The 14,452-nt window shown below is 39.6% G+C and overlaps 1 protein-coding gene across 3 annotated transcripts; it reads left to right on the top strand.

The window, feature by feature from the left end:
• The first annotated feature begins 10,161 nt into the window (after positions 1–10,161).
• On the top strand, positions 10,162–14,385 carry LOC122028622 (WASP homolog-associated protein with actin, membranes and microtubules-like). Of its 3 annotated transcripts, none has more exons than XM_042587472.1 (4): positions 10,162–10,320; positions 10,560–11,231; positions 11,297–11,375; positions 14,017–14,385. In XM_042587472.1, exons 2-3 carry the CDS (start codon positions 10,879–10,881, stop codon positions 11,355–11,357), a joined length of 414 nt encoding a protein of 137 aa, XP_042443406.1. In that variant the 5' UTR covers positions 10,162–10,320; positions 10,560–10,878; the 3' UTR covers positions 11,358–11,375; positions 14,017–14,385. The 3 variants fall into 3 exon arrangements, with proteins under 3 accessions (XP_042443406.1, XP_042443413.1, XP_042443418.1); XM_042587479.1 differs by having other exon boundaries at positions 13,960–14,385; XM_042587484.1 differs by lacking the exon at positions 14,017–14,385 and adding an exon at positions 12,851–13,016.
• Positions 14,386–14,452: the final 67 nt, after the last annotated feature.

Raw genomic sequence — 14,452 nt, 5'->3', positions numbered from 1 at the left:
GACAAATTGTAGGAAATGGGAAAGTGGGAAACGTGAAAACATGGCCCACGTTCCCCACTACTCATAATGAAAAAGTTCATTATGACCCTGAGTTATTTCCCTATATAAAGGGGAGCGTCCAAGGATCATTCAAGGAAGAAAACAAATGAACGAAGAAGAAAACGAAGGCAACGAGAGCTAGAGAAGGACATCTGAGGTGGTGAGATTTGGTTCGTTGAGTTGTGGAGGGCTTTCCGATCCTGTGATCACTCTTCCGACAGCGAGTTTCACCATTGTCGATTGCGGATCTACAGGAGATCGTTGTAAGTTTTTACTGCTTTAATTTGTCATCTTTCATGCATTTAGAATAATTAACATTGGTATCAGAGCGGTGTTATTTCTAAATACTTAAGACGAATTATGAAATCGCCGTACGGATGTTTTCTCGCTTTGCCATTTCTTGTGGTTGTTTTGCACGACTAATGTGTCGTAGCAAATAAGCATCGGTGACTATATAACGGCAGGGAGATCGACGACAGGGTCGCTGGTAAGAGTCACCGTCAGCGTTAGCATTGCTACTTGATAGCACTATGCCAAATTTGTAAAATCACGATGCTGCAGGGATTTGCCGGCGACGTCAGTCCATGACCGTCGATGGTGTCCTGGCTGTCTGACTATGTGTTGGTGGCTAGGACAGTAGGACGGGCAGAACCACCGTTGATGATCTTGTTGAGTCTACAGATGACTGTTTTTTTGGCGCCGGAAATGACCGACCACCACCGGCAGAGGCTAGCAAGGCCAACGACTGAGTTCGTCGTGGTTGTGCGGCGTGCAGCGTGCAACGTGTAGTGTGCGCAACGTGGGCAGCATGTTGGGCGAAGAAAACGGTTGAAGACGTAGCAACAGTGCTTCGTGCATTTACGTGCTTCGTGTTTTTTTTTTGATAAAGTTTCTTTATTTTTTTTATTTGGAATATGCACCGAAGATAACCCATACATGCTTACTGTAAAATTTAAAATTTTCAAATTGATGCTCGCCCGTATAATTTTTCCAAATACATGCTTACCTGTATATTTTTTTTAATGCATACGGTAATTGCATGCGATAAGCATTGTAATATGTATACGGTAATTAATTGAATATAGGATTCACTAAATTTGCCATTTATGATAAATGGTTGGTTCAATTAGACCTAATTTAGATTAAATCATTAGTTGATTTAATCAAATCAATTTGATCTAAATCCGAATCAATTTGGGTTGATTAATTAGGCATGGATCAAATATGATCAAAATGATTAGATTTGTTCTAATCAGTCTGACTTAAACCAATGGACATTGATTTGATCAAACGGACCTGAGTTTGATCAATAAAGTATGAAATTGATAGAAATGGACTTAGATCAAACAGTAATAGAACATAGGTACAAAAATCTCTGTCCAATTAGATTAGTTCTAATGAAGGACAATATACTAAGCTTAGGATCTAGATTCCTAATCAGCTGATCCGATGGGTTAGTCGACTTAGACTCCTGAACATCGAAAAGATTTGTTTTTCTTGATTTATTATGTTGGTACTATGCCTGTATAAATTGAAATAAACCAGTTTTGTACTGATTAGTCGGTTTTGTACTGACTTATTTTAATTTTAATTTCAATTTTTTAGATGACACGGATGATTACCACATTGACTCGTCGCGAAGTGCGACGAAATCAACTTAGGGAGGAGATTCAGGAGATAGAATATAACTCTACTTATGGAGTCGACGAACACATTGGACGACTTGATGATCTGTTTTGGAAACTTGAGCGAGAAAAGTTTCCAATCCTGGACAGTTATAGAATTTGGGCTTTGATGCATTCATTGCCAGAAAATCCAAGGATGATAGCAGACTATATTTGGGGGTGTCATCAAGGACGCGTCACATATTCTGTATTATGTGAGGAACTGCTTCACCATATCACTGAAGAGGATCCTGAAGAGTTCGAAGAGGACCCGGAAATGATCGAGGAGGAACCAGAAGAGGATCCAATTGAGGATCCTATAAAGAATCTTGAAGCTGTCCCGCCTGAGATTACCCCAAATGAGTCTAGGCTGAAAGGGATAATATTTCCCACTGCACTAGGGTTTGTCTAGTGGGGGTGGTAGTAGCTTATCTAATTTACTAGAGTTCTATTATTGTTATTGTCGTTATGAATGAACAATATTTAGTCCATTTTTATTCATGTCAGTTAGTTATATGTTAAGATTATGCAGCATAATTTTATGTTAATGATATGTTCATTTATTTATGTTGTTTACTTGACATGATGCATGATTAGTTCATGATGTATTAAATGATTAGTTCATTTAATTAAAGAAATAATGATATATTAAATGATTAGTTCATTTAATTAAAGAATTCATGATATTAAAAATGATCAGTTCATTTGTTGGGATGTATGTAATAGAATTGATTAATATTAATTTGATTGGTCATACGAATGATGAGTGAAAACATAGTTGCAACTTGATTTTGTAAACCAACTCAAAGTAATATTGAGTCAATCATAAATTGCATGCATATGATTTACACTGAATACTAAATGATGTGTTTATTTATGATAGATGATCCTGCCCTGAAGCTGAATAGATGGCAACCGGGAAGCAACGCTGAGGTGGCTCTTCGTCTTCGCTGCGTCTCCTCCGCTCCTGCAACCACAAGTCGTTAGTGCCAAGCCGGGAGGGGGCTCCCAGCGACGGTCCTCTGACGCTTAAGTCACACACCTGCAAGCAAGGGAAACAAAGAAAACACAAATGAAGCAATGAACGATGGTTTCCGAAGACGTGTATACCTCCGCGGATGGCTGCTCCCCTCCTTATATAGAGCCTCGCCGAGTAGACTATGCGCTTCCTAGGTGGATGCACATCCCCAAACTTTCCCCAAAAGCTAACATTGAGAAAGGATCCCTGACATCTTACCATAACGGGGCAAACGTATCTCTGTCTAAGCGGCGGGATCTTCTTCCGTACGATCTTCTGTCCATCTGCGCCGTCAGTTGGCGACACCGACTCCCAAAAGGATGTTCTGTCCCTATGCACCATTAATTGACGGTACTAACTCCCAAAAGGATGTTGGCACGTATCCCCCGTTTCATTTATCGGCTGTTAGTCTGACTGGACTCCCCTTGATCGGTCCGACCGACCGCCTCTTTGAACTCATGCGCCCATGTCTGGGCTGATCGTCTTGAGTGCCCCTTGCCTCAGTGCGTTGTAGGCTCGGCCAACCCTCTCTGAACTCTTCCGGCGGACCGGGGATGAAGGGCCTTCCGATCGACTAGTCTCTTAGTTGACCACCCCTTGACTTCGGCGACCACCAAAGCGCTGAACTTCCTTGGAGGTAGGCCCTCCCGAGTCACCACCGGATTAGATGCCTCCCCTTTAAGTCTAGTCGAAGGAGGTTGTAAGTCCGACTGACTGGACAAAATGGTGCGAAAATATTACTCCCTGTTTGGCGCTCTGGTCGGCTATGTTTCTTCACGGGAGATCCACCAATCGGCCTAAGTTTTCCTTTACGAGGTGGGGCCTTCCACAGGCTGATCGGTCAGCGTGAGGGAGCGTCTGACCATGAGTTGCTATCCCCGTTCAGTCGGCCCATAGAGCTATTGCCCTGGTGCTTCTCCTCAGAAAAATCTCTCGAAACTAGCTTCATTCTGAGGTGTTAATGCGAAGCACACCTTCTTAATTGTTCTGACAATTGCCCTATGAGCGCATGCCACGTATCACTGCCTACCACCGCACGCTCGATGTGATAGGGGGGGTATGCGACCTTTGGCGATTTGAATTTCAACGGCCGGATTTGCCCCAAGGTATTCGTGATACTGATCGGACGGTTTAGCCTTTCCTTTGGAGGTTCATAAGCTAGCAGCCACCGCCTTCCTCCTTCAGCGTTTTTGTTTCGGCGATTTCCTCCATGTTCTTCGGCGAATTCTTCTGCTGCTTCTGCCTCTGGTGAGTCCATTGCTTTCTTCTGTAGCCCCTCTCTATTCTGCCCCTGAAGCTGAATAGATGGTAACCGGGAAGCAACGCTGAGGTGGCTCTTTGTCTTCGCCGCATCTCCTCCGCTCATGCAACCACAAGTCGTTAGTGCCAAGCCGGGAGGGGGCTCCCAGCGACGATCCTCCGACGCTCAAGTCACACACCGGCAAGCAAGGAAAATAAAGAAAGCACAAATGAAGCAATGAACGGTGGTTTCCGAAAACGTGTGTGCGACTTGAGCGTCGGAGGGCCGTCGCCGGGAGCCCCCTCCCGGTTTGGCACTAACGACTTGTGGTTGCGGGAACGGAGGAGACGCAACGAAGACGAAGATCCACCTCAGCGTTGCTTCCTGGTTGCCATCTATTCAGCTTCAGGGCAGGATCAATAGATTATGGCAACCAAAAATATAATAGCTGAACTCAACAAAGGTGAAAAACTTAATGGGGATAACTATAAGATCTGACACCTCAGGATACAGTATGTACTTGAGGAACAAGAAGTTCTAGAGATTGTAAATCAGGTTATGGAAGAACCTGTAGATGGTCTTACTGCACAACACAGACAAGATCTTGATGCCTATAAGGCATGGAAGAAAAATGACTCCATTGCAAATGACATATTGATTAGTTTAATGGTAAATGACCTAGCTTTTGAGTATGAGTCATATCTTCCGGCTCATGCAGTCTGGGCAACCCTTAAAGAAAAATACAGTGGAATAAGTCTGAGCAAGCTTCAACAGCTGACAATCAAGTTTAACAGTTACAAAAAGCGTTCGAATGTATCAATGGTTCAACACCTCAGGGAGATGTCGAACATGATTCGGGAGCTTAAAACTGCTGGCCATGAGTTGACTGATGAACAACAGGTTCAAGCAGTTATTCGTTCACTTCCAGATTCTTGGGAGACCATGAAGCAGACCCTAACTCATAGTGAGAGTATCAAAACTTTCATTGACGTCTCACGCCATGTAGAATTGGAGGCAGAGAGAGTTGAATCCGCAAGGATTTCTGGACAAGCCTATGTGGCTATAGGTTCTGTTGGATCATCTGGATCCAAGAAAAAGAAGTGGTTCAAGAAAGGGAAGGGAAAGAAGAGGGAAGCTGTTGCTGTGGGACAGGACCCAATCAAGAAAATAGTAAAGAAGACTGGAAAGAAACCTAAAAATAAGTTGACTTATTTTAACTGCGGCAAGAAGGGTCACTTCGCTCGGGAGTGCACTGAGCCGAAAAAGGTAAATCCAAGCGTGTCTTCTTTTTCTGAGCATTTTGTTACTAGCTCAGTGTTGTTAGCTGATTCTTATCCTTTGTGGATTATAGATTCAGGAGCAACCAACCATGTAGCTCGGGAACGAGTTACATTTGTTGAGTACCGTTGGGTACCATCTGACAACAAGTGGATCTATGTGGGAAACAATGCAAGAGTTGAAGTCAAAGGAGTCGACACTTGCAAACTCAACCTCCGTGGTGGTAGATCAGTTTTATTTCTACATGATGTCCTGTATGCTCCTGAAATTTGACGGAATCTTGTTTCCGTTACATGTCTTCTTGATTTAGGGTATTGTATTAATTTTTACAGTCGGTCTGTTGAACTTAAGATTGACTCAGTGTCAATCGGACATGATTTTTTAACAAATGGTTTTATGGTTTTTGATGTAGAACCAGATGTCAATTATGCTATTGATGATTGTTTTTTAAACATTGCTCTAACTAGTGATGCAGATATAACTGATGAGGTTTGACATGCTAGATTAGGACACATAGGACAAGAACGTATGAATTGGTTGGCTAGAGAGGGTCTATTAGACACTCGGGCTAAGATTCAATTGTCTATATGTGAGCATTGTCTTGCTGGAAAAGCAACTAGAAAATCATTTGGTAAGGCTATTAGATCTGAATCAACATTGTAGTTAATTCATTCGAATATTTGTGGTCTAATGAATGTGAAGGCTAGACATGGAGCTTCCTATTTCATTACATTTATTGATGATTTCTTTAGGTTCGGTCATGTGTATTTGATTTCTCACAAATCTGAAATATTAGATTGCTTCATTCGTTATATGAACGAAGTTGGGAATCAAACGGAACGTAAAGTTAAGACTTTACACACTGACTGTAGAGGGGAGTATTTGTCTGATATGTTCAAGATAATATATAATGATAGAGGGATTATTAGACAACTGACAATCCCTGGAACTCCACAGTAAAATGGGGTAGCTGAAAGAAGAAATATAACTCTTCTTGAAATAGTTAGGTCTATGATAGCGCAAGCTAATTTGTCAATCTCCTATTGGGGGGATACATTATTAATTGCAGCATATATACTTAACAAAGTGTCTTCAAAGTCAGTTCCATCTACCCCATATGAACGTTGGACAAGCAAGAAACCAGATTTGAGTAATCTGAGACCCTGGGGATCAGCTACTTATGTTCATAATAGTTCTCATAAGTATGGAAAACTAGGGCCTAGAGGTAAGAAATATATCTTTATAAGATATCATGAGACCTCCAAAGGTTATGTTTTCATAGGTGAGTAACTAGATGGAACCATCTCCGAAATAGACTCGAGAGATGCGACTTTTCTCGAAATAGAGTTCCCAATCAGAGGTGATGTTGATAAAAATATTCCTCTATTTGAGGAGGATAAGATATTATCAACAAGAGAGGTGTCAAAAGGGGCACTTGAGTCTAGTCAACCGAGTGGGAGTGATATGCCGAGTCATGAGTTGACTTCTCAACAACCCAACTTATAAAGAAGCGTTCGTAAGGTTAAACCTAAGAAGAGGTTTGATATTGAGAATGAGGCATTGGTAACACTTCCAATTGACGATGACGAACCTCAATCCATTGAGGTAGTATTAGGATGTAGAGTTAGAGAAAAATGGAAAGCTGCAATGGTTGAAGAGATTGAGTCCATGATTCAGAATCATGTTTGGGACTTGGTCGATTTTCCTCCGGGCCGAAGAGTTATTGGGAATAAGTGGATTCTCAAGATAAAAAGGAAAGCAAATGGATCGATTAATAGATACAAAGCTCGTTTAGTTGCAAAAGGATATACCCAAATGGATGGTATTGCCTTTGAAGAGACATTTTCTCCTATAGTGAAATTTGTGTCAATATGAGTTATTTTGGCCTTTGTGACACATTATGACTTGGAATTATATCAAATAGATGTAAAAACTGTATTCCTTAACGATGATCTTGACGAAGAAATCTATATGGTTCAACCAGAAGGTTTCATTGCTGAAGGTCAAGAGCAGAAAGTATGTAGACTTAAAAAGTTTATATATGGGCTAAAGTAAGTGTCAAGACAATGGAACATAAGATTTAACGAAGTCGTTTTATCTTATGGTTTCGAGATGATCAATGAGGATCATTGTGTTTTCCTGAAAAGGGAAAAAAGAAAGTATGCCATTTTATCATTATATGTTGATGATATGCTGATAGTTGGAAATGTCATAGGATATGTGAATGAAGTCAAGAAGTGACTGCCATCACAATTTGATACAACAGATATGGGATGATCTGAATACATCTTAGGAGTGAAGATCATAAGAGATCGTCCTAAAAGACTTTTGGGTCTGCCACAAGAGTCTTATATAAATAAGATGTTACATCATTTCAGCATGTCTAATTGCAACATAGAACAGACACCTATTGTGAAAGATACTGTGTTGAGCAAGAGTATATGTTCTAAAACTCCAGAGGAAATAGCTTAGATGAATAAAAAATCATATGCCAGTGCTATTGATAGTTTGATGTACACTATATTATGTACACGTTCCGATATCAGCTATGTTATGTGCTTGGTAAGTTACTTCCAATCAAACCCAGGATCGAGACACTAGAAGGCGGTAAAAAGGATATTCAGATATCTGAAGGCGACAATAGATTATTGTCTTTGTTTTCAAGGATCAGATATGAGTTTGAAAGGTTATTCAGATGCAGATTGGGCTGGAGACCTGGATGATAGAAAATCCACATCAGGCTGTGCATTCTTGTTGAATGGTGGCGCCATCTCTTGGAACAGCAAGAAACAAGCTTGTGTAGCTTTGTCAACTATGGAAGCTGAATATGTGGCATGTTCAGCGGCTGTGCAAGAAGCAGTCTAGTTGAGAAGATTCCTGAAGCATTTGAAAATTGCTGAGGATAGTGGGAGCCCAATAACTATCTACTGTGACAGTCAAGCTGCAATAGTTTTTTCTAAGGATCCCAAATATTATAGCAAAGGCAAGCATATAGAAATTAAATATAATTTTGTGAGAGATATTGTGGCTAAAAGGTAAGTAATTCTTGAGTATGTCCCTACATGCGCTATGCTTGCAGATCCTTTTATTAAGCCAATGACTAAAGAGTCATTTAAAGAACATGTAAAGTCTTTGGGACTTCATAAAATGTAGCAATATTGAAATAACAATCAGACTTTGTGTTATGATTGTGTCATTTGTCATAATTTATTCAGTGTATATGTTGTATTTATTACATTCATATAAGATCTCGGTGAGCATGTTGGCAGGTGGAGATTGGTCCACTCGTATGGACAATCATCTCTATTTGTTAAGTATAAATAGGGGTAAAACTGTTACTTATAGAATAACTTATGTAGCTGAAATTAGAGACACATCCATAAGTTGAGGTCGCCTTGATAATTGTGTCAAGATGAGATCATTTATGTGTTAATAATGATCGAAGTAAATGAACCCACCATTTACTGAATCTGTTGAAGGCCAGATTAGAATTCATATGTTGAATTCAGGATTAGATATTAGGTATGTCTAGATCGAAATCTGTACGATGTTAAAATTGAGAAAAACATGCGCTCTTTTTAGTAAAGAAAATAACATCGTAATATGCGATTCATACCACATATGCTATTGTGACAATAAAGGTAGTAGGAGAATGGATCCCTGTTTCTTTACTATGTGAGACCTTTGAGATTATAATTATAAGTTAATCTCAGTTTTTTACCTTAGTGACTATTTAGCTGTTTACTTGAAGTTTTAATTAGTGTCTGCTACTTTAGCGTGCATCTTATGGCTATGGATGATTCGGTCTATGGAGCATAACTAGAAAAGCGACAGATTAAAATGAATAGATTCTAGTTAAAAAGGAAGATTAAATATATTTACATCTTTTGATGTTATTCACTGGTCGACCCATTTCTGTTATGTATAGAAATGAATGTGAATATTGGATATGGAACATGCTCTTGACATAATGGTCATTATAAGGGATTAGAGATATTCATATTGATGTAAATAAAAATTATTTAATCTGGATAAATAGCAAGACATCGATATCTCTAAGATAATGGCGGTGTGTCACTTGAAGATTGGATGGATCTTGGATAAAGGCTATGTGCCACCAGGAAAGAAGCTATGTGTCATGAAGAATGAGTCTCTAATTTATTTGAGCAGCTAAGTAAAGTGTAACAATTTTATTAGCATTGATTGCTCAAAGAGTGGGTAAGTAAAGATGTAATAATCTTCTTAGCAACTATCGCTCAGTGTAGTTGTTGTCGTACGAACCATTTTCTCTAAGTATGGATGGGATGTTCTAATATGGTATATGTGACTAAACTCTCAAATAGTCTATGTGACTCATTTAATCTTCATGATTAACTAATCTTTGTGACTTATCTGAATGAACTAGTCTTAGTGATTTATCTTGAACGAGTGGGAGATGTAGGAAATGGGAAAGTGGGAAACGTGAAAACATGACCCACATTCCCCACTACTCATAATGGAAAAGTTCATTATGACCCTGGGTTATTTCCCTATATAAAGGGGAGCGTCCAATGATCATTCAAGGAAGAAAACAAATGAACGAAGAAGAAAACGAAGACAACGAGAGTTAGAGAAGGACATCTGAGGCGGTAGGATTTGGTTCGTGGAATCGTGGAGGACTTTTCGATCTTGTGATCGCTCTTCCGACAGTAAATTTCACCATTGTCGATTACCGATCTACAGAAAATCATTGTAAATTTTTATTATTTTAATTTATTATCTTTCGTACATTTAAAATAATCAATATGAATATATTCTTCTTTTAGCACCATTCTATTCAAAAGGAGGGTGGAATGCAACATTCAGTGGATTCCACTTCAGAAAAGCAAATGCCGTACCATTCCTTTCGTCTCATTGTTCTTTGCCAAGGCTCTCTAGTTTATCTGACAACAATATAAAATAATGGAATCCACGAGATGTATCAGCCACGATAGAGCTGGCTGGGCTTCTTTTCATCCTGTTCGAGACTGATGGCTTCTTGCATTGGCAACCTGCAACCATCCTTACTTGCAAGCAGCAACAGAAAGAAAGATGGATGCTGGGTAAGCGAGTTCAGAGACTAAACCTGATTATTATGTTATCTGCATGGAATTCTTTACAAAACTGATAAAAAAAATCCCTGAAAAAATGTCTTGGAAGATATGTAATGAAATTCTGCAGTTTTCCGCCATTTACAATTTTACATGCATAACTTTTTTTTTTTTTTTTTTTTTTGGGAAAGTATGTATTCTAATCTTTGTTTTCTGTTATCTAATTTCCATAGATTTTCTCTTTAACTTAGGGAGAAACTACCAGACGAAGTCCGAGCTAGAGGATGAATAAGAACCAAAGTAGAGCATTATAGTGCAACCTCACTCATGGAGTTGTGGTTAAAAGGTGCTTCTTTTGCGCCTAAAGCGAGTGCCAGCCACACCACAGGGAGAGTGGCAACAAAAAGCCAGCAGCAGCCATCCATCATCCCTGGCACTGGCATGCACCTACCAACTTTTTGACATGACACCGTCTCCTTCCTCGCTCTTCCCTTTCCCTCCTTCCTTTTACAGTCCACCGCTTGTCTTCTTCCCTCCTCTTCCCTGCAATCCGACCTTCACACAAACGCCATGATCCTGTCGACTTCAGGAGAAGACAGTGAGAGCACCTCCTCGCTGTGCTCCTGCTACGCACCCATCACGCTGCACAACAGCAAGAGCAGTGAGGGGAGGGAGGGCAACAGGGCCACCGCCCGTGTCAACGGCCATGGCGCTGATCCTGTCGACCAACAACTGCCCCCTCCTCCTCCTCCTCCTCCTCCTCCTCCTCCTCTTCCTTCTCCTTTGAAGAGCAACCTTAAGAAGCCAATCAGGGAGGAAGAGCAGCGGCCGCAACAGGTGATGGTGAGGGATGGAAGAAGGAAAGTTAGCTGGCCTGATGCCCATGGCAGAGACCTTGCTCATGTCCAAGTGTTCCATTCAAGGTCAGCTCTTTTGTTTAAGAACATTACAAATATATTGATTTAATGTTTTGCTTTGCAATACGCAGTGCGCCGGAGGAAGGGGAATTTGCAGTGGCAGGGAAATCTTGCATTTGCAATATTCAATGATGGAGGTTATCCAAAGAGGTATTCTTCTGAAAACTCTCGCTGCAACTTCTTTTTGGCTATATTCACTGGTTTTAACACTCGGCAAAGCAAGTGTTTCATGTTTGAGTTTCTTAATTTGGTCTTGTTATTATCATTTGAAGCAGAGTGTTGGTCATTGGATGAATTGCAGCACTTAGTACTTATTTGAAGGGGAATTTGCTGAGGGTTTTTATATAATGACACAGTCAATACTAATATCAAAGTTGTTTGTCTTCTTATACTGAATTGCAGCACTTAGTACAATGAAAACTATTGACACCTTACTTAATCTCACTGTGAAACCTACTTGCTATGCCAATACATTGCAAAATCATACTATGACACCTCAACAAAAGAGTGGCACCTACTATAATCAAAATATTACACATACGACAACAACATGGGGCACCCACCTACTGTGACATTAAGTAACCAAATTGAGTTGTGGCACCTCAATGAAACTGTGACACCTACTGTAATTGTGAACCGACTATAATTAAATTGTATCACTTAGCATAACCAAACTGTATTGCATATTGTAGTCAACATGGGACATCTATCTAATGTGCCAATATACAACAAAACTAAACTTTGGCATCTTGATCAAACCATGATAGCTGAATTGCAGAATGATAAAACTGGGAAAGCTACTATATCAAACTGCAACACCTATTTATTGTGTCAAAATGCAGCTAAACCAAACTGTGACGTTATATGAACCACTTCATCACATCTTTAGTGAAGAGGATCTTCATACAAGTTTTATCCTCTCTAAACTTATTGGTAGCACCAATTTGTATACTTAAATTAGAAACTATATATCCTTTCCTCAGGGAAATGCCATAGGTGGACTCTAGGGAACTTACCGTCTTCTTACCTACCTTATTAAGATCTCTGGCATTTGGATCTTCATCTAACTGTCGTAGCTGATTCTGAGTATCATAAACTAAGATCGGCTAAAACTAGTCTGTTGTTTTTTTTACACTGCTTTCTGTATATTCATCTGGAGATTTTGGTCAAGTTTTCATGCAAGAATAAGAACAATGTACTGAAGGTATATGGGTCACACTTTCTTCCCAAGGGAACGTTGCCCTCAACTTTATACAACAACAACGCCATTTGACTTGTAATTTAGTTGTTTTTCTCTTGTTTCAACTCATTTCATGATATTTCATGATACTAACTATAGTCATATTACAAAACCAACAAGGAGATGTGATCTATAACTCTCATCTTGATCTTTCTCTATTAGCTTAGGAGTAGTAATATCATATCCTTTTGCTCTTAATGAATTAACAGCATATCCACTTTAGGTTTTTATAGTTATTCAGTGTGTTGAAAAATAGATAGCTGCTCCTTTTGTTTGATATGAAGACGCGCATCCTTTTATGTTGTTATTGGTTATTAAATAACCGTATATATCATAAAATCTGTTTGTGATGTGTGTGTGTTTTATTTTATTTTTTTTGTTGCAGTGTCTTGTTGTGATGCCAAGTCATATGGCTTTGTGCCCAAGCTGTAAATTTTCATTATAAATTAAAATCATCAAATTGGATTCCAAACATGAGTTTTAGAAATTCGTGGAATTATTTTTCTTAAGAATGATATTTCTTGAAACTTCAACTTGGATACCAAACCTTGTCTCAGTGATTATTGATCATGCTGCGGAAATCTGCAATTCAATTGGATATTGAGGAGGAGGTGTGATTTGATTTGCACACAAGAGAGCAAAAGTTAGGGGGCACCCGAGTTGTCCGGCAAAACTCCTTCAATGCTTATGTCAGTCTCAGGATGTGAAATGTGTGGAAGGGTCAAGAGAATAAAAAAAAAAAACTAGAAAGAGCGAGATCCCCTCAAATACCGACATAACTTGGTATTTATAGGTGTGGGATTGGGAGTTACTTGTGGAGATCGTGCCTACAATTTCTTAAAATTGTTCACCGTTCCAGCCAGCATTAATTATGGCAGCTTTCATTAATGCCGATCGTTCAGCTGTTACTGACCACTAACTGCAGAGATGATGATTGGGAGAATCATGGCTCGTGTCTGCTTGCAGCCAATAACCATGCAAGTGATTGCAAAAGCTTGAAAGGAAGAGCTTAGAAAGCTCAGAGTAGGGAGCTTTGGAAGTTCAGATTAGGGAGCTTAGAGTAAAGAGCTTAGGGAGCTCAGAGCCTTTGAAGGGGAGAGCTCAGGGACCTCAGAGTCTTGGGAGGTCGACATAAAGATGCCAATTTGTTGACCCAACTCGGGTGGTCAGTTCCTGAACTCGATGCTCTGGAATACGTAAGTGCGATAGATTGGTTTGACCTGCTGACCTGAGGTATGATTGATACCAATTACATATAATTTTACATTGACACTCGACGTTCTCTAGCAAGCAAAGAGTTGGTTTGGATGAATGTTAGGGAGATTATGATGAGTCTTCCTCCTCGTTTGAGCATAAACATTTAGCATGAGGTAGATATAACTAGAATGCCTTGAGGTCTTTTTCTTTCTTTACCAAAACTGAAAGTGTTTTTCATTAATTTATATCGAATTGTGGGCTAAGATTGTTTAAGCCCATACTTATTATTTCTTCAAGATTGCTGCTCTCTGGATAGGAGGTGGAAATAATCTCAAACTCTACTTGGCAAAACAGCTAGCAGAAGCTTTGTCATGGTGAACTCCTTCATCAACCACCAGAAGATCATAACAGCAAATAAAGAGACAAATTAAGAAGCTTGTGCTGGTGTTTCTAGCTTGTTTACTTTTAAAGCCATGATTATCAGTTTTCACTTCGAGCAGGGAAAAGGAGCAGCTGAAAGAACTCGACTCTTGACTTGATAACTGGGGATTGATTGTAGAGGTGTTGATTGAACCATTTGTTGCTTGTAAATGATGTATGTAGTTGACAGGATCACTAATACACATCTGATCTGCTCATGCTTTTGATGTGTTTTAGTTTTAGAATGATGATTTGGAAAACAATATTACTTGTAACAAAGGTGGTATGCTTCTACATCTTAAACTACGAAATAGGTATAATGGAATGAGACGTCCTCTAGCTTGATCAGTCCACTTGGCATGATTGGCTT

Source organism: Zingiber officinale, chromosome 1A, assembly GCF_018446385.1.
Source record: "Zingiber officinale cultivar Zhangliang chromosome 1A, Zo_v1.1, whole genome shotgun sequence".
Lineage (NCBI taxonomy): Eukaryota > Viridiplantae > Streptophyta > Magnoliopsida > Zingiberales > Zingiberaceae > Zingiber > Zingiber officinale.
This window is presented reverse-complemented; position numbering and strand designations above follow the sequence as displayed.